Source organism: Polypterus senegalus, chromosome 13 (assembly GCF_016835505.1).
Source record: "Polypterus senegalus isolate Bchr_013 chromosome 13, ASM1683550v1, whole genome shotgun sequence".
In the NCBI taxonomy this organism is placed as follows: domain Eukaryota; kingdom Metazoa; phylum Chordata; class Cladistia; order Polypteriformes; family Polypteridae; genus Polypterus; species Polypterus senegalus.
This window is the reverse complement of record NC_053166.1, coordinates 85,995,919-86,015,508: the sequence shown is the minus strand read 5'-3', so window position 1 is coordinate 86,015,508 and position 19,590 is coordinate 85,995,919. Positions and strand designations below refer to the sequence as shown.

The 19,590-nt window shown below is 35.9% G+C and overlaps 1 protein-coding gene across 4 annotated transcripts in view; it reads left to right on the top strand.

The window, feature by feature from the left end:
• Positions 1-18,898, top strand: part of LOC120541981 (pro-neuregulin-2, membrane-bound isoform-like) — a 664,098-nt gene extending 645,200 nt beyond the window's left edge. For all 4 annotated transcript variants that reach the window (XM_039774031.1, XM_039774029.1, XM_039774030.1 and 1 more), the window contains 2 exons: positions 5,392-5,616; positions 12,627-18,898. In XM_039774031.1, the coding sequence (XP_039629965.1) occupies positions 5,392-5,616; positions 12,627-13,284 (883 nt within the window). In that variant the 3' untranslated portion in view covers positions 13,285-18,898. The remainder of the gene's footprint in view (positions 1-5,391; positions 5,617-12,626) is intronic.
• The last annotated feature ends 692 nt before the right edge of the window (positions 18,899-19,590 follow it).

Sequence of the window (19,590 nt, the reverse complement as noted above, 5' to 3'; positions counted from 1 at the left end):
CCAGACTGCTCCAGTCACTGGTAGATGAGCAAGTGATCATGGATCCTAGCAGGGACCCTTACCCAACATCAAGAGCAGTATTATCCCCCTGTAGTTGTTGCAATCCAGACGATCGCCCTTCCCTTTCAACATAGAGACAACAAGTTCCATTTTAAAGTCTGTTGGGATAATGCCCATCTCCCAAATGAGAGCCAAAGATTGCTTGCAAAGCAAGGAGGACAACCTTATCGCCAGCCCGGAGAAGTTTGCCCTGGATACCACAGATCTCTGCAGCCTTCCCTACTCTCAGCTGGTTCACCCCCTGCGCAACCTCAGTGAGATTGGGTGGTTCACCACTAATTGGACAATCAGCCTCAAGAACCATAAACCCAGAGCTGTCCAACGTCCTACCTGGAGGATCAACTTTAATCACCTACTCAAAGTAGCCAGCCAGCTGGTCACAATTGGAGCATTATCCGTAAGGACCGTTCCACTCCCTTACTGTCTGTGACTGTCTGAGGAACAAATCATGTACACAAACTGAGTACAACTCATTAGAAACAGCCTGATCTTGGAGTCTGGCCAGGTCCAGCCTCATTTCCTTAGTAGGTGGTAACTTACTGGACCTAAGCTGGATTTTCATAGTAGCAACAACAAGTCTGTGGTCAGAATTCACAAAATGGACACTTCTGTAGACCCTACAGTTCACTAGGAGGCTCCAGCATCTGCCCTCAAAAGTCAAGTCAAAGAAGTCAAAATGAACTTTATTGTCACCTCAACCATATACAAGTATACAGATAGACGACATTATGAAGCTCAGGGTCCACAGTGTAACAACATGACATGCAAATAATAAATTAAAAATAGAATTTAAATTTAAAATTGAAACACAAACAAGACAAGACATTGTGGAAAGACAAGACAAACAAGTAGCAGCAATATTGACATATAGTTAGCAATATGAACATTGATGCAATGTATGGTATTTATTTTGCAAACTAGATTCATAAATATGGTCAATAGATATGTAATATAATAAATAATTAATAAGTAATAGATATAGATAATACAGAAATTATCAGTTTATGATAATAGTTGTTTAAGACATGTGTAAACAATGACAGGTTAGAATGTTTCACAGCAGAAGGATATCAAGAGTGTCAAAATACTTAAAGGTCAGTATGAGATTTTCAGTTCTTTTCTACATGTGCACTCGTCTTTGCAGGAAAGTGGCCTGCATGTATATAAGTTCTGTTTTTAGAGGTGGTTGAGGTAGTGTGATCCCTCAAGGAGGTGATTGATCTTCTTCACCATACCACAAGTATTTGAGTACCAAGTCCAACAATGCAGCTCAGGGAGCTGGAACTAGTATGCAGTGATCTGCAGTCCCTGACCTTTTGCAAATTCAAGGAACATGAAGCCACTTTCACCACGTTCACCAGAAATCATCATAGCTAGCCCTTTCAGTGCCATTGGTCGCATTGAAGTCACCCATGACCAGAGAAGTGTCACCTCATGGGCACCTATCAACCACCAAGCGAAGTTGCGAATAAAATGTCTTCCTCACCAAGACATCACTCACCATAGTTGGAGTATATACTGAGACAACAAGAAGAGTGCCTTAATATGAGTGATTTAATCTGAGTCTCATAATACGCTCATTGAAAGGAGTGACATTGGACACCATTGGAAGGAGCCAATCCGCCACAGCAACAGCTACTCCCTGAGTATGACAGCCATCAGAGTGACCATACCAATAAAAGATGTACCCATCTACAGTGATCTGGAAAGTCCCAAGTCTGTGCAGCTCAGAAACTGCTACAACTGAAATATTGAGTTTATGAAGCGCTTCCAACAACAGAGGAAGATGATCATCATGCCGGAGAGACAAAATGTTCCACGTGCCTATCTGGATGGGCTGTCTGAAATTGGGACCCAAGGGCTATCATGCAGCGGGTGACGGCTCAGCACCACACCAATTCTGATCTCCAACAGGCCTGACCCTATTGGTTCTTCTGGGATTAAAGCTCCTGAAGGTTTTCCCCCATCCCCTTCTTAATGCAAGCAGACTTCCTATGGACAGCTGCAGCAGAGTCTGTCTGTTGTTTCGCAGCTATAATTAGTTTTTACGGTGGCATACCTGCCACCAACCCCCAGGTTTTCCCTGCAAGTTGGAGGACAGCTTGTAGGGCCGAATGCAGTTTAACGTCATACCCAGGCTGGCCAGTGAAATGTGCAGGATTTCATACAAAAGAAGAAAAAGAAATGGAAAAAATAATTTACTTTTTGTAATGCATTACATTTTATAGAACTAACTATAGAGCATACTTTTTTTTGTAAGGAGTAATGTAGCAAAGTTACTTTAAAAGTAATGTTCCCCTACACTTCATATAGCACCCTAAGCACACAGCCTGCATTTTCTTTGATTTGGGTAGCCACAATGTTTTTTGCTGCATCACAAACCATTTCCACAAGTTTGTCTGTCTTTCCAGTTGTCAGTTCGGTAGTCAATAAATATCTTCTTTGTAGCTTCATAAATTACTTGCATATGTGTTTTCTTGAGAGTTTTAAATAAAATAGATATGGCATTAATTAAAATAGATACAGTTGTTGTTTTTCTTAAATAAATGATGATTGAATGCCAGATCTTTTCGATGTATGGAGTAAGCCTATACTGTACAAAACACATACAAGAGGTGTAAAAATTTAAAAGTTGATAGTAAACTATTATTATCACAATTTTGTTGTGACATTAGTGCACTTGTGAAATAAAGTGTTATAAAATTAAGTTGATATTGCTTTTATAAAATGGTGGTTATATAACTAGAAGCTAGTATATAGAAACATTGTTAAATACATTTAATTAATTGATGGAAAATCTGCCTCTTTTTCAATTAAAAAGTGCTTAACAGTCTTTCTCAGAATGGTTGTGAAGCAGTATAGACGTTCATTCCAGGTATCATAAGCAGAAAATTTGTAACAATACAGTATAACAAGATCAACCATTAATCTCCAAAGTTTTGAGGTAAATTATAATAGGTTAATAGAGCAAATATTGCTAATCGAAAGCCTGATCAGACCTGTGGCTTGTCAGTCGCACAAAATTATTATCCTTATTTAAAGAACCAGTAGAAGAGGTAAGGTCTCTTCCTTTTTCAGAACATAATACATGGTGTTAAAAATACGTATGATAAGAATCGTTGAATTAGCAGCATTCATCTTACGAATGGCAGTCTTAATTGGTTCATCTATGGGTGTGTCTGCTTGTGTGGCCTCCACCTTATTATGTTGTTGTGATACTCTGTCATGTTGCTTCAAGCTGAAATGCATATCTAGCCTCACTTATCAAAGTCGATGTTGTGCATACTTTGCAGTTTACTTCTTGAAGCGATGCAGTTTTGCACCATTCTAAATTAGCTGTATCCTCTCTGGATTCAATACATATTTTATAATGCATACTATAATTAATTATTATGTAATTTAATTATTATTTATGCTTCACCTGTTTTAAGATGTTAAATATTTATTCTGTTAACTTTTTAATTAGTCAATACATTATACACATTGTTGATCAGAAAATGGCGGCACAGTGGTAGTGTTGCTGCCTTGCACTAAGGAGACCTGGGTTCGCTTCCTGGTTCCTTCCTGCGAGGAGTTTGCATGTTCTCCCCCGTGTCTGCGTGGGTTTCCTCCAGGTGCTTCGGTTTCCTCCCACAGTCCAAAGACATGCAGGTTAGGTGCATTGGTGATCCTAAATTGTCCCTGGTGTGTGTGTGTGTGTTTGTGTGCCCTATGGTAGGCTGGCGCCCTGCCTGGGGATTTGTTCCTGCCTTGCGTCCTGTGTTGGCTGGGATTGGCTCCAGCAGACCCCTGTGACCCTGTGTTAGGATATAGCGGGTTGGACAATGACTGACTGACTGATCAGAAAATATGAACGATAATATATGTCTGTCAGAAAACTAATATAATGATATGAGGAATAGTGTTTTAGTTATGGTAAACTATTTTGCTTCAGTTGTTTTAGGAGTCCAAACTTGCTATTTTGAATTAACTGATGAAAATTCCTTAACGGTATCATAGCCACTTCACGGAAGTCAATGTCCATATTGAGGGATGATGTGCCTTTTTTTGTTGTATAGTGGGTATGACTGTAACCTCAATAATTGTGAAATTAAAGGTCAAATTGAGTAACAAGGCAAGAAAGACCTTAATATGAAAGTTGACCATGAACTAAATGGTCTCTTTAACAGAGCTTTAGAATTCCTCTGCTGAGATGGGAGATTGTCAGAAGGCTGACCATCTCAGCAGCACTCCATTCAATAGGTATTAATGGTAAAGTGGTTGTATGGAAGACACTTTCTAGTGCAAAGCAAATGACAGCCTGCATGGATTCTGAGAGCATGAGAAAATAGATCATCTTTTTTGATGACAAGGGGACATAAAGTCTTGTCAGAATTGAAGAAAAGATGAATGCAGCCAAATACAGAGAGGTACTTGAAGAAAATCTGCTCCAGAGTGCACGCAACCTCAGACTGGAGCAATAGTTCATCTTTCAACATAAAAACGACCCAAAGCATATAGACAAGACAACACTGGAGTGGCTTTGGGACAAGTCTCTGAAGGTCCTTTAGTGGCCCAACCAAAACCCAGGCTTAATTGCCATAGAACATACAGTATGTGGATTGACCTGAATATGGCAATTTACAGACACTTCCAATCCAATCAAACACAGCTGAGAGGATCTGTCAGGAACAATTGGATAAATAGCTCAAATCCAGGTGTGCAAAGCTTGTAGATGACTCAAAGTTGTAATTACTGTCAAAGGGGCTTCTACAAAGTGCTGAATTAAGGATCTTAATATTTAGATGAATTAGAGATTTTAGTTTTACATTTTTAATAAATTTTTAAATAATTTTGTCCAAATTCTCAATTGGATTGTCATCTGGACTCTGACTCTGCCACTGCAGCATATTAACCTTGTTGTTCTTAATCCATTCCTGCATAGTTTTGGCTTTATGCTTGGAGTTGTTTTGTTTTAAAACAAATGTCATGTCAACGTGTAGGTTCCTTTCAGACTACATCAGATTTTCCTCCAGGCTTTCCCTTTATTTTGCAGCATTCATTTTTTTAAACAATGATTTTCTCTTTGGCATTCTCCCATAAAGCTAAGACTGGTGAAGCACCTTGGCAACACTTGTCTGCACAGTCTATCAGATCTAAGTCACTGTTGCTTCATAACCTTAAGAATTATCATAGGTCTCTTGGTGGCCTCCCTCACTAGTCTTGTTACATGATCACTCAGTTTTTGTGGCCAGTAATATATATATACATACTTATATATTATTTTTTCTTGTTTCTTTCTCTTCATGTATGCTTTTAATTATTTAAAGAAATATCTTCATTTTTTCACAGGCATGAAGATCGTACATGGAGCTTGGATAGAACAGACAGCATTATTTCAGACTCACACTCTGGCATTATGTCATCATCTGTGGGAACTAGCAAATGTAACAGTCCTGCCTGTATTGAAGCCCGTACCCGACGTGCTGCACACTGTGGAATAATTGAGCCCAGACGCGCAATGATGCATTACAGGGACTCTATAGACTCACTCAGAGACTCTCCACATAGTGACAGGTGAGAAAAAAATTACATACCAGTTTATCAAGAGTACTTTTCATAAATGTAAGGTGAATTATAGATTGATATTAATTAACTAATTATATTTGACAATGGGCTATATATTTAATTAAAAAGGTTACCCCTACAATGTTATTTGATCTATTGCTTTTAATAATTTCATCCAGTGAGAAACTAATCAACTAGTGATTTATTTTTGTGCCTTTTCATTTCGCTGTCTATACCTTTTGAAGAGTTAATAAAACAGTATATTGTTAACCATGCATTCAGCATTTTCATAGCCCACACTGACTGGGCAGCCTCAGAAAATGAAGCAAGTTTATGCAAGTTTTATACAGTTCTGCCATTTCAATCACCACTTTCAGGCCTGTGAAGAATTTTTACACTTCATCTCCCTGTTGGTGCTAAAAGTAAGCTCTGGTTACATATCTTCACATTGTTAAATTTATTTTGTATTATCTTTAAAAAATATACAGAAATATCAGCAAAATATACAAATATACAATAAAATATCAACAAAAGGCAATTATGACCCCTAGATCGCTGCTTCTGTTTTAAGAGGTAAGTTTAGGTAACCTTCCTGGTTAATAAAATCAGATTTTCTAACTCAAAGCTGGATCAAAAAGTCAAGTATCTAAAAAGAAGCAAGGTGTCAAAACATGGTTGGAATCCATTTAGAAACCAGTCAAAGCCATAGTAACAACTTTTAAAAGTGAAACCCAAAATTAAGCTTCTTTTTATGAATTAAAGGTTTCAATTATTTGTTTTCCAATAAGGAACTACTCTAAATCTATCCTAAGATGTGCAACAAATACGCTTATTAAAGTATAGTTTATTAAACTCTCACACCTATGTTCTGAGTGTATGTTTAGACTTGACCAATGTCAAGCAGCTTTCCTCGTATGTTTCTGTAATCCTCACAATTAATTTCCAGTCTTGGGATTAATAAATACAATAGGTATGAACAGAGTGAGCAGTGAATATATTATAAAGTAAAAGAATGTGTACAAACACAGTACAGCTCTCCAAACAAAATTCAATAATTCCTTTATGTTCTTATGTACTTTCTTACATACTGTGTGTGTGTGGGTATGTGTGTGTATGTGTTTAAAGAATACTTATAGACAAGCAAGGAGATACATATTTATGTTCATCAGATTTCACAACACTTCACTTTTTTCACATTTTGCTATGTTTCAGCCTTTTGCTGAAAGCATTTAAATTAAATTTACCCTACTTCAAGCAACATTCAATATTCTAAAATTACAAAAAAAAGTATCATAGAATATTTTGCAAATTTACTGAAAATTAAAAAACTGAAATATCTGAATACTCTCTGAATCAACTATTTATATACATTATAACAAGTACCCTCTCTTATCCTTCCTGTGGTCCAAACAATTAAGCCACAATAATAAGCTAAGTAACACTTAAGAATTCATAATAATGAATATCACTGCAAAAGATGCAAAACTGCTCAGTTGTTATCATTGTAAGATTCAATTGTTGCATGAATAGTGAGAAGCAACAACTTTACTGTCTAACAATTTCCCGATGAGAGTGAATTGGTAAAGCCTGAGAAATTATAGCTGTCATCATTAAAGATGGCAGTTAAAGAACAGGCCGAGTTGTGGCTCCCTGGCCAAGGATTTGTGCTCGTATCTGGAAGGTTACCAGTTCAAATCTCGTTATTTCCAGAAGGGACCCTACTTTGTTGGATCCTTGACCAAGGCCCTTAACCTGAAAATTACTCCATGGGTGCTGTATAATGGCCGACCCTATGGTCTGATCCCCAAAGGTTATGTGAAAAGACAACTTCCCCCCAGTGATTAACAAAGTAAATCAAAATAAAAAATAAAATGTTGAACAGTAATTAGACAGATCAAAACTTTTCTGTCTCCAAGCAAACTGCATTTAAACCATATAACCAGAAACATGACAAAAAGTTGGACCTCACAAGAACAGTCCTAACTTGCTCAAAAATGATGTGACAAATAAACCACCAGTTTTTACACTAAATAGAAATCAATGGTACATACTTGGCAAACATTCCATATTGTACTATGCATGTACATACAGTGGTCCTTGTTATCTCAATGGAATACAATAGTGTAACTGTGAGAAAAAAAATATAGCAGAGTCTTCAATGGATGGATATCCGGGAGCCATCCAGTTACCTCACAAAATTCATTTTGTAGAAAAGAAAGAAATTAATACCTAAATATTCGCCAACACGAGCAGACTTGATGTTTTGTCCCCAAAATGTAATTCTAAACAGAAAAAGATAAGCCACTTTGTCCTTTATGGTATCTTCCAAACTGAATTGGATAAGTGGGTTAGAAATTAGATGGACAAATTCAGATTTGGTGCTACAACATTAAGTTCTAAAGATAGATTTCTCCTTTGTATAGTAGAAGAGATTTAAAAATCAGTCGTGCCTAATGGCTCATTTGGCATTTCCTAAATTAATTAACAAGTAATTATACTTACTGCAATGACTTCTTGCGGTTTACTTTCTTTTGCAAGTAAACTTCAGAATTTTTTTCTTCTATTGCATGCATCACTTTCTGTAAGCAATGCATAGAGTTGGTAGTTTAGAAAAATCTGCACTATTTTTTAACAGAAACAGATTTATTGGTGAAAATGTTAAGCTTTGGAGGGTTCATAACGTTTCCACCCTGATTAACAGTTGGTTATTCAAATAACCACTGAAGCAAATATTACACCTACATGATGTCATTAACTGAATGTGTATGAATGAATGAAGTATTCTGTTTTTCTTGAGTTTCAGAAAAAAGGTTTATTTGTATAGTATATTTTCATACAAAACTATAGATCAGTGTGCTTTGCAAATGGTAAAAGAAAAATAATAAAAAGAAAAATAAAGTAACAGGAAGAATACCTCAAATAAAGTGAATGTAAATTAATTTAGAATTGAACTTAGGCAGGAAGTAAACACACAATATGGGAGTAAATGAGAGACAGAATATAGCAGTAGTTTTAAATCACGCACACTTTGACTGGGTTTGGGAATGCTTTCGGGCTACAAAGTAAAACACGATGCAGTCTCATTTGCATTTGCCCTTCCTGTTCAATGTAATGCTTTCTATGGCTATTTTGATGGTGATAACACACAGCCCAGCTTTTATATGCCTGAAGCATCACATGCTTTATCCTTTTATGTTTCTGTACATGACGTAAGAAGTTTTTTTGGACATGTTCACGTCTACAAGGTATCCAGTTCAGAGGAACTTCAGCGTTTGTTTTAACCACCTGTCGCAACAAATTAGCTGGCGTCTTCAGTGACATCTTTAATATTCCATTAAGGGAATTTGTGGTTCCCATCTGCTTCAAAAGGACTATTATCCCTGTGTCTAAAAAATAAAGTGGGCTGTCTGAGTGACTGCAGACTTCTAGCACCGACTTTAGTCATGATAAGTGCTTTCAGAGAATGGTGCTGGGACACATTAAGCAGAAAATTCAACATAGTCATGATCACCTCTAATTTACATACCATCATAACCGGTCCACAAAGAATGCCATATTTTTTGCAGTTCATACCACCCTGGCACATCTAGATAATAAAAAACTACTATACCATAGTCCAGTTTATTGAGTATCACTCAACATTTAACACTGTTGTACCAGCAGTGCATTTACAATATAACTAGAGTTTCTGTTTCTTCCCTGTTTAGTTTATAAAAACTACAGCTCATCTGTTCAGCAATGCCAGTAAAGCATTTAATAACAGTGAGTGCCTCAGGGTCATCTGCTATTATAGACAACTAAAGTATAACTGCCTGTGTGTTGTCTGCACAGCTATGGTTGTTTACCTTAGGTTTAAAAATGGTCTAGTCTGAGGGGAAAATTCAGAATAGTATCAAAAGCAACACTCAAGTGTGAGAGAAAAAATACAGATGGATTATTCTTATCAGCATTAAGCCATATATCATTTACTACTCTGACAAAAGCAGTGTCTGTGCTATGATTAGAGCTAAGCCTTAATGTTAGTTTGCAAGAATATAATTTTTTCATCAAGTAACTATTGAAATTTTTTTAAGAACCTGGAAAAATGCCAGAATCTATTATACAGTTAACTATATGTAGCATACTGTTTATTGAACATTCTGTGACTTTTTTGAATTAGCTAGGTGGACAGTTTAAGCTCAATAATTTTTCTACGAAGATAAAGGAATAACTGTGTTGAATGGGATGAAATTTAATTAGTTTTGTTTTTGAGGTCTGCAATATATTATATTCAATTTTATATTATTTATTTGTTATGTAAGAAAATCTCACTTATCCCCCAACACTTTGTTTATGCACTTTGTAGGTGGAGATGGGTTAAATAGTTGAGAACAGCATTACCGATATTGGATTTTCTAGATTGTAGGAGAAATAAGACAAATAAGATGGTCTTTCATCTCTAATTGCTAAAATGTATTTAGGTATACAAATAATACAATTCTTAGTGTACTTTTAATTTACTTTTTTTCCATTTTTGCTCCATTTTGCAGCACTGTCTTGAGTATAACATAGAGCTTTAATAGTAACTAGCAGAATACCCGTGCTTCGCAGCGGAGAAGTAGTGTGTTAAAGAAGTTATGAAAAAGAAAAGGAAAAATTTAAAAAATAACATAACATGATTGTTAATGTAATTGTTTTGTCATTGATATGAGTGTTGTTGTCATATATATATATATATAGCAAAATACCCGTGCTTCGCAGTGGAGAAGTAAAAAGAAAAGGAAACATTTTAATAATAACGTAACATGATTGACAATGTAATTGTTTTGTCATTGTCATGAGTGTTGCTGGCACATGTGTACATATATACACACACACATATACTATGGGGTGCCAAACAGGCAAATACATTGATTTTCTGAATATATAAAGTCCGTGTCAGAATATATAAAGTCAAAACTTGAATATATAAAGTCAGCACTGGAATATATAAAGTCAAAACTTGAATATATAAAATCAGCGTCAGAATATATAAAGTCATAGCTGGAATATATAAAGTCAAAACCTGAATATATAAAGTCAGCGATGGAATATATAAAGTCAAAACCTGAATATATAAAGTCAGCGTCGGAATTTATAAAGTCATTCCTGATTATATAAACTCAACATCGGAGTATATAAACCCATTCCTGAATATATAAAGTCAAAGTCAAAATAATTCGATTGAAACGACTCTGAACTGAACTAAGTTAACAAAAACGTATTCAGAAAAATAAATTAAAAAAACACTGTTCGGTTAATGTTTTGAAAATGATGCATGTGCCCTGCCCAGGATTGGTTCCTGCCTTGCGCCCAGTGTTGGCTGGGATTGGCTCCAGCAGACCCCCGTGACCCTGTGGTGGTGTTCAACGGGTTGGGAAATGGATGGATATTCCAGCGCTGACTTTGTATATTCCGACGCTGACTTTATATATTTAAGTTTTGACTTTATATATTCCGACGCTGACTTTATATATTCAAGTTTTGACTTTATATATACCGACGCTGACTTTATATATTCAAGTTTTGACTTTATTTATTCCGACAGTGACTTTATATAATTATGTTTTGACTTTATATATTCGGGAATGACTTTATATATACAAGTTTTGACTTTATATAGTTAAATTTAGTCATCATTGCATTAATTTTTCTTCACCATAGAAATTTAAAGACTAAATTCAACTTCCATTCCTACCAAAGATATTTCTGGCGACTAAATAGAACCTACTTATATCCAAATTCGAGCTGTTGAGCTGTCGCCTGCCTGCCTGAATGAGTCACCCTCGCTTCGCTCTTACTTTTTTACCGTTCATTTCATCATGGCTAGTGGCAGAAAAGTTATAAAATGGAAGGAGGATTACACTGAGTATGGCTTTACCAAAACAATTATTGATGGCGAATAAAGTATCGATTATTCATAAAGCTTGAATTGGTGATCTGTTTTTCTGTGTTAACCTCATATTTTTTCATACTTCTTCTCAAACCAAGGGGGTGCGAGGGTAAAATAAATCGGGAAGCGCTGATCAATGTAATCGGTGTACCAGGAAACCGTGCATTGACAGAAGTTCCCCTTTGCTTGGAATGCAAAGTGTGATTAAATGCATTATTTTTTAACACGTTATGGAGCACATGCATCGAAGCTTCTCAGCTGTGCTTGTGCTAAGAAAAGGAAACATTTTAAAAATAACGTAACACGATTGTCAATGTGTATGCTTTTTGGAGGTCTTCCTTGTTTTCTACGTACTGCATTGACAGTCAGTTCACTTGATTACGTGAGAGGCGTGATGATGTCACATGAAACTCCACCCCCCACAGCTTTCAAGCTCAACTCCATTACAGTATACGGAGACAAATAGCTTCCAGTTATGACCATTACGCGTAGAATTTCGAAATGAAATCTGCCCAACTTTTGTAAGGAAGCTGTAAGGAATGAGCCTGCCAAATTTCAGCCTTCCACCCACACGGGAAGTTGGAGAATTAGTAGTGAGTGAGTGAGTCAGTCAGTGAGGGCTTTGCCTTTTATTAGTATAGATTGATTATTCAACCATTTTTTCTGGGGTTACCTTCAGATTTGCATTAAAATTGTTGGTCTAAATATTTTCATTACTGTTTGTATGTTCATAAGGAAACTTGGATTAAGTTAACAATGGATGATTTGCATACTAGTAATAAGGGTAAACTTTTACCAATATCATCAGTTTTATGTACTTATAAATACTGACGATTGGGTGTTATACTAGTAAAAGCAACAAAGGTCCAGCAAGAGTATCAGTTTGGTTTGATACTACAATTTCTTTTTACAGATGTCTCTTGAAGCTGTTAGTGTCGTTTTATGATGATCAATGTTTAGTCAGGCAATTGTAATTTGTAAGGTGCATTTTTTATTTGAAATATTTTAAGCAGAAAATAATAATTTAAATCTGAATACACCTGTATCAGATATTTATCACTAGTAATAAGAATAAGTTTACTGAAATACTTTGGTGTATTTTCCTTAGGTATGTGTCAGCTCTCACCACGCCTGCCAGACTGTCACCAGTGGACTTCCATTATTCACTGCCTACTCAGGTGCCTACTTTTGAAATCACTTCACCCAACTCTAGCCACGCAGTATCCCTGCCCCCAGCTGCTGCCATGACTTACCATATGGAAGAAGAGCAGCCTTTGCTACGACAGTACCAGGTGCCATTGCAAGACGTGCAAAGACATGACCCTTATTACCAAAGGCGTAGCTATCTGAATGACAGCACAGGTAGCCTGCCTTCTAGTCCTTTTCGAATGGTGGAAGATGATGAATATGAGACCACCCAGGAGTACCTTTCTGCATTGGAGCAACCAAAGAAAACAGCAAGCAGCAGTAAACGGTGGAGAAAATCTAAAGTGAATGGTCACATAAGTCAAAGACGGGACATTATCAGAGACTTCAGCTCCCAAAGCTGCATGTCTATCAGTGATTCGGAGGAGGAGCAAGCAGGAGAAAGCACTCCTTTCTTAAGTATGCAGAACATGAACATGACAGCAAATGCAGAACCTTCAACTGTCTACAGACCAGGTGACAACAGGACTTATTATTCATTCAACAGACACACTGCACGTGGGAATTTACAGACCAGAATAACGCACACACGATCAAAACAGGACTCTGCTCCTCTTTAAAAATAAATCAAAGTGATAAAATGCTATAGAGCTGCATCTATAAGAAATATTTTTATTTTATATAACAGACAGATATTCTAAACAAATGAAATATTTTATTTTCATTTTAGCAAAACTTGTCTACTAGCTAACAGCAAAGACTTTTTTTTTATAGGGAAAACTATTTATATGTACTATTTGATTTACAGCTTAAGAAAAAAAAGATGTGCCAATTTTTTCACTTCTTAAAAATAGAATAATATTGTGGTGCCTTTTGCTGTATGCTGATGCCAGTTTCTGCTGAGGTCTGAATTTTTTGTAGCTTTTCCAATACGGACTCATCATTTTTTATAGACACGTTCCTTCCTGATTCTTTTGTTTGGGGTGAGTTCCCATTTTCAACAGTGTTAATGAATGTTATCCTTTAATGTTGGTTTAACATCATGCAATATAACCTGCTCATCCATAATATGTATGTTTATATTCAAAAGAAAAGACCGTGGGGATGCAATTATAATGAAAGATGCAATATGTTTCTCAATGTTGTAAGATGTGAACATGAACACAACAGATCCAAACAGTTGTAATTTTATTAATTCCAGATATTAAGATATTAATCTGTCTGGAGCAATGCCTTTTTCTTGAGAAAGAAACACAGTCATACAAATGTAATTTCTTTTCAGTTCTCTGAGTGAAAGTGGGCATGTGTGTATATCTTTCCCAATACAGTACTTACACACACACATATATATATATTTATATATATCTGTATATATTCACAGTATAAATTTAAAACTGAATGTGTGTGTAGATTATATATACATGCCATATATATTTCCACACACATATATTTACATACTGTATATGCAGACAATACTCTTAATATTGGCTGATGCTGATATTGTAGAATTCCTGAATCTCCTTTTGCTTTGTAAGTCCTTCGGCTTTTCTTTTATCACCTAATGTTATTTTTACCCCCCTCTTTCTGACCTGTTTCTTCTTGCTGCCATAATGTTGAATGTAAAAATTTAACCGATCAGTTATTTTTTATGCTTTAACAATATTACAGATACATTCCAGTTTAAGCAATGTAGATCAGTGATTTTATGAATACATTCAATTTCAAGTGTAAGGAATATGTAGGGCAAATGTCCCTTTCAGATATCTAATGGGTTTTGTGTGATTGAAAAAAGTTTTTATTCATTGTAATTTCACAGAAAGCCAGGGCCTGTTCCAGCAACAAAAAATGTAAAGGCATTCACCAGGATGTGATGTCCTTTCTTTTGAGGTCAAACTCATCACACTGTCACACCGGGCTAGTTTAGAGTTATCATTTAGACCCTCATACACTAGCATTCAGAGTAAATCCATGAAAACGCAAATAGAGTATGCTTGTTTTACAACAATGACAGGCTGGGAATTGAACCCTTGTCTCTTTTGCTATCAGGGAGCAATGTTTTCTACCAGCCATATAAAGGCTGAAACTGAATAGCATTTAGATCAGAAATAATGGGATTGAAATTAAACTGCCAAGATTAAAGAAGCATCTTGAGCTTTGATTATAATCATCATGATGACAGGCAAATGTAAAAGTTTACCTCAGCCTACACCTAAGAAAACACTATGATGTTTTAATTAGATAACTATTTTCCCCTTAGGTGATATTTTATTATAAAAACAATTTCAAATGGTTGAGTTGTCATGTAGCTCATGCAAATAATCAAAGCAGCATTTCAAAGGTTCAGCTAGAAGCATGCTTCAGTTGAGGTGGCAAAAGTTACACCATTTGAATTGCTTGTTTACTACGGACTCGACTTGGTGTTCTTCTCCAGGAGTCCCAAAGGGACAGTCAAAATGGTATCCGGCTATCTCACATTATCAGACTTTAGAAATATGGTATTCAAGTACAGACAGTAAATAAAGAACAGTGGAACTTGTTTTAAATAGAGAAAGAAAGCACCTTCAGCACTGAATCAGATCATATTAGTGCGAAGGTTCAAATTTGTCTTGGGGTACATTAACATGTCATTTTTCATATTCAGAGACAGGGTGTTAAAAATATAGGGTAGAGTTAACATTAACAGTATGGAGCCAGTAGCACTACACAAAACACCCACAGATAAAATCTTTCTGAAATAAACACAGTACAAATGCAAGCATAGGCAAGTAAAACTAAATTTTAACATCAGGCTCTATATACATTTTGTGATCTTTTCACAGTTCATTGCTGTATTTCATTTTAATCTACTGTACATTTTTAAAACAGAACATTCTCATCATTTTGGCCTCCATTAACTTTACATGTTCACTTGACCTTTGACACAGAGGCTGTGATAGTCCGAGTTGGCTTTGCAGTCCTTGGCAGCTTGAACCCAGGACTTTTGATAAAGACACAGAGGAACAGCCGGACAAATGAGGGCACACACAGTCGACAAGAGATGATATAAAGTGCTTTGTGCTTTTATTCCACAAAATTAAAAGCATGTGTAAATAGAGCAGTGCAAAGTTTCTTCCTAAAATAAATAATCTAATAAAATCAAGTGTTCTTCAGGAGGTTAAAACCAAACAATAAATATCCACTTAATAACTACGTTAAAAATTCTGGACAGAAAAACATTTTTAAAAAAGCAACCTGAGCCACTGTGCTTCCTTTCTAAAAACCAACGTCTCCTCTGCTTACCCTGATGGGATCTCTTTAGTTTGAGGAGACCCCTTAATACCCCTTAATACTTGCTCATTTTTCTGCTGCCAGTCCTATGCTGTTGTATGGGGCACCGCTCCTTCATTGAGCACATGGCCGCTTCTGCTCCAGAAGACACTCAGCCGGAGAGACCTCTACCCTCAATTGCTGGCCAAGTGCTTCTCTTGGGCTCTCTCTTGGCACAGCACAACAAACCTCTCTCATCACAGAGGCACCCAGAGACCCATATGCAGACTTATATATTCAAGGCTCCTCTGTAATCCTTCCCATCTTTACATTCATTTTTTGTTTCCTTAACCTCCATCTACTTATTTCCTTCTCTTTTTTTTTTTTTTTCGTTATGTGTCCAGCCCAGGCTCCTTTTTATGCTCCTATCAGGTACAGGTGCTGGAATCACTTGCTCCAAGATGTGAACGAAGCACTTGACTGATCCACTTGCATTTGTACATGAATGTGCAATCGGACAAGCAATTGAATCATCCATGGAACCTGCACGCTCCAAAACTTCCAAGTTATGGATTTAAAATACACAACACCATAGACCTCTCTCATCACAGAGGCACACAGACCCCCACATACAGACATATACATTCACATACTGTAGGCCCACCACAGTAAAATATTATTTTAAATATTTAGCTCTTGAAAAACATTTGAGAGTCTCCAAACATTCATTTTTTTTACATTTATTAAAGATAATGTATACAGTGTATATAAATCAATGATAAAATTATGGTAATTCAACTAAGAATTACCCCACCAGACACTTTTATCTTAGATCGTAATAATAAAATGCCATCTACTTGATAGTTAGTATTTATTGACCATATTAAATTTCTAAACCTTTGGTTTCATTATACTTAAAATGTTTTTTTCACTCAAGCAGTATAAATTATATTGGCTAATGATACATGGTCTTGGCATCATTATACTACTGAGACCTTTAATGTGGTAACATTTGGCAGGTCTTGTGAGCAGCATGAGAAAATGTTGTGTTGCGCATGATGTTTCCTTCTAGTTTCTGTGGAAATTCGTCATTTCTATAGATGGACAGATTTCTAATAGTACACACCAAAAACTTTTTGTATGAACCTGCTAATCTGATTTAGTAAACTTAGAATGCAGGCTACAATTTTTACTGTAGTCCTCAGGCATTTGGGTTGTTGAATGTAAGACTACCACCATAACAAAGAAGACATCAAAACTACATATTTTCATAGGTAGAAAAGTGCAAACTGTATAGTTACTTGTGCAAATTAAATATGCAAATACCCAATGAAACTTTGTGTAGTCAGTCAGTCATTTTCACACTCACTAATTCCAATCTGGGGTCACGGGGATATACACCTATATATTCTCATTTCCTTGTTAATGGATTTCACAGCAAGGATTTATCTGAAAAGTGAAAATAAGTTCAAGGATGAAGTATGCTGTAGACTAGCATGATACTGCATGCGATATGTGTTGACAGTGAACCAAAGACAGATAGTAGAGAGCTGTTATGAAAATCTTATTTCCGCATACATTCACACATGCAGATTGGTCAATGGGAAGTTGTGTAAAGTATACATTATGAAAGCAGACAGCTGGAGTGGCAAACATGTTGTAGACTTTTGAAACTGTGACTATGCTAAGCATGTTGCATTTACCGCCACATTACTTGTACAGTAAATCATATGCTGTATTTGAATAAAGGCAACTTTACTCATCAGATACAATAACACTATACAGGCTCCTCAAGCCTTACTCCTTAAAATCCCACAAATTATTTTTAAGTCCTTCTACATTTATTGCACATGCATTTGATATAGCTGTAAATTTGTGAGACTGTGTGTATGTGCTTGTGTCCAAGTCATCTGAAGAAACAAACTGGATCTTTGACCTAGTATGAACTGGAATAAATTCATTTAGAGTGTTTTCCCTTGTATTGTACCTTCTAAACTCTCCATCTTTAAACATGACTATATTTGCGTCTTAATGTAGCAAAGTTACAAATGGTTGAACAATGTAATTTCTGAAAAAAAAAAAAAAAATTGCTACGTTGTAATTTTGGAATGGAATCAGAAACATCAGGGAAAGGTAAAATTGCTAGGTAGATTTAACACACAAGTGTAATATTCAGAGGTGTCTTATATTGGAAAGTCATTTATCAGCTTTGCTGAAAATCAGGCCATTAGCAAGAGAAAATGTCACCATCATGTTGTAAAATAATTGCATATACAAAGCAGTGCGAATTGAACTGTTTGGGTAAAGTTTCTACCAAAGCATTTACTCCAGTAACGGTGAACTCTTTCAGACAATTATTTTCTGGTTATACATAATGTATTTATTTTCTTTTAATCATATAATTTCAATTACATTGTCAAAAGCAGCATAAATTATTTATTGAGGAGAAAGAGGCATCCACTGCTATCAAAAAAAAAAAAAAAATCACTTGGGTCTTAATTTTTCCTGATGTGTAAGGTGCAGTGCTAATAGTGCATCACTGAAATGACTCTTTTGGGGTTTGACGCGTCTCCCTTTGTAAAACTGTCACTTTGAAAATCCTTTGGGGGGAGGGCTTGATATGAATGAATGCAGTGCTTCTAATTTATTTGTGAAAGCACCCGTTTAAGGTCACTTTTGTCCTGCAGGGATCTGTTTGTTTGTTTGTTTGATTTCAGTTAATGTAGCTTTAAAAATAATCAGTAAAATAACACCTTGATTCTGCATGTTCTTGGCAAATCAGAGAGGTGGATGCATGGAAAAGCTGCAACAGAAAAGATTTCCAGATTTAAAACGAAAGAGTATTAATTTTAACATTCAGCAATAAAGTCCCTTTACATGTTCATTACAGAAAACTACTATAGATTTTGCCAGATTATCATTAATTCTTGTAAAATAAATACTGAACCACCTCTTGAAAAAATAAACCTTTATTCATTACATTTTTAACATAACTGTTTGATCTCCTTTAATGTGTGTTTTGTTCAGCCTAAACCTGTTTCATAACTTTTTATTGAATTCTATAATGTTTGTGTGTTGTATGTAATTCTCTAAGTGCCATGCTTTGGATATTTTAATTTCTTTCTGATGCTTCATTTTTAGTCACAGGCCACCAAGACTTATCTTAGATTAATAGACGACTTCAGGTCTGTTCTCTGGGGTTCATCATGGAAGCAGTTTTCTAAACAAATAATAAGATATCTATCTGTTTTCTTTCCCACCTATCCAGTTTAAGGTCACAGGTGGCAGCAGTGCATCAAGTGAAGGAAAACCTGCCCAGGGCTGAATGTCAGTACATGATGGAGAACAGATTAATATAGTCACACAATCAATCATGTTGGGAAAGTTTAAAGTTGTCTGCTGAAGGAAAAATACACAGCCACCTCATTAAATTCTCCCATTTCTATTTAAAAAAAACAGTGCCTCTAATACTGTAAGCTATACAGTTAGACCATTCTCATCTGCTGTGAAAATATTATGACTGTACATGATACAAAATGTGCACGAGTGAAGATGAACTGAAATCCACGTGAAAACACCAGCAGTTTATGCAATGGGTGATTCAGGGCAGTGCCTGTGTCTCAGTCAGATGATTTATGCATTTTAGTTTATCTGCCCATGTCATCTTTGCTAAGAAAATG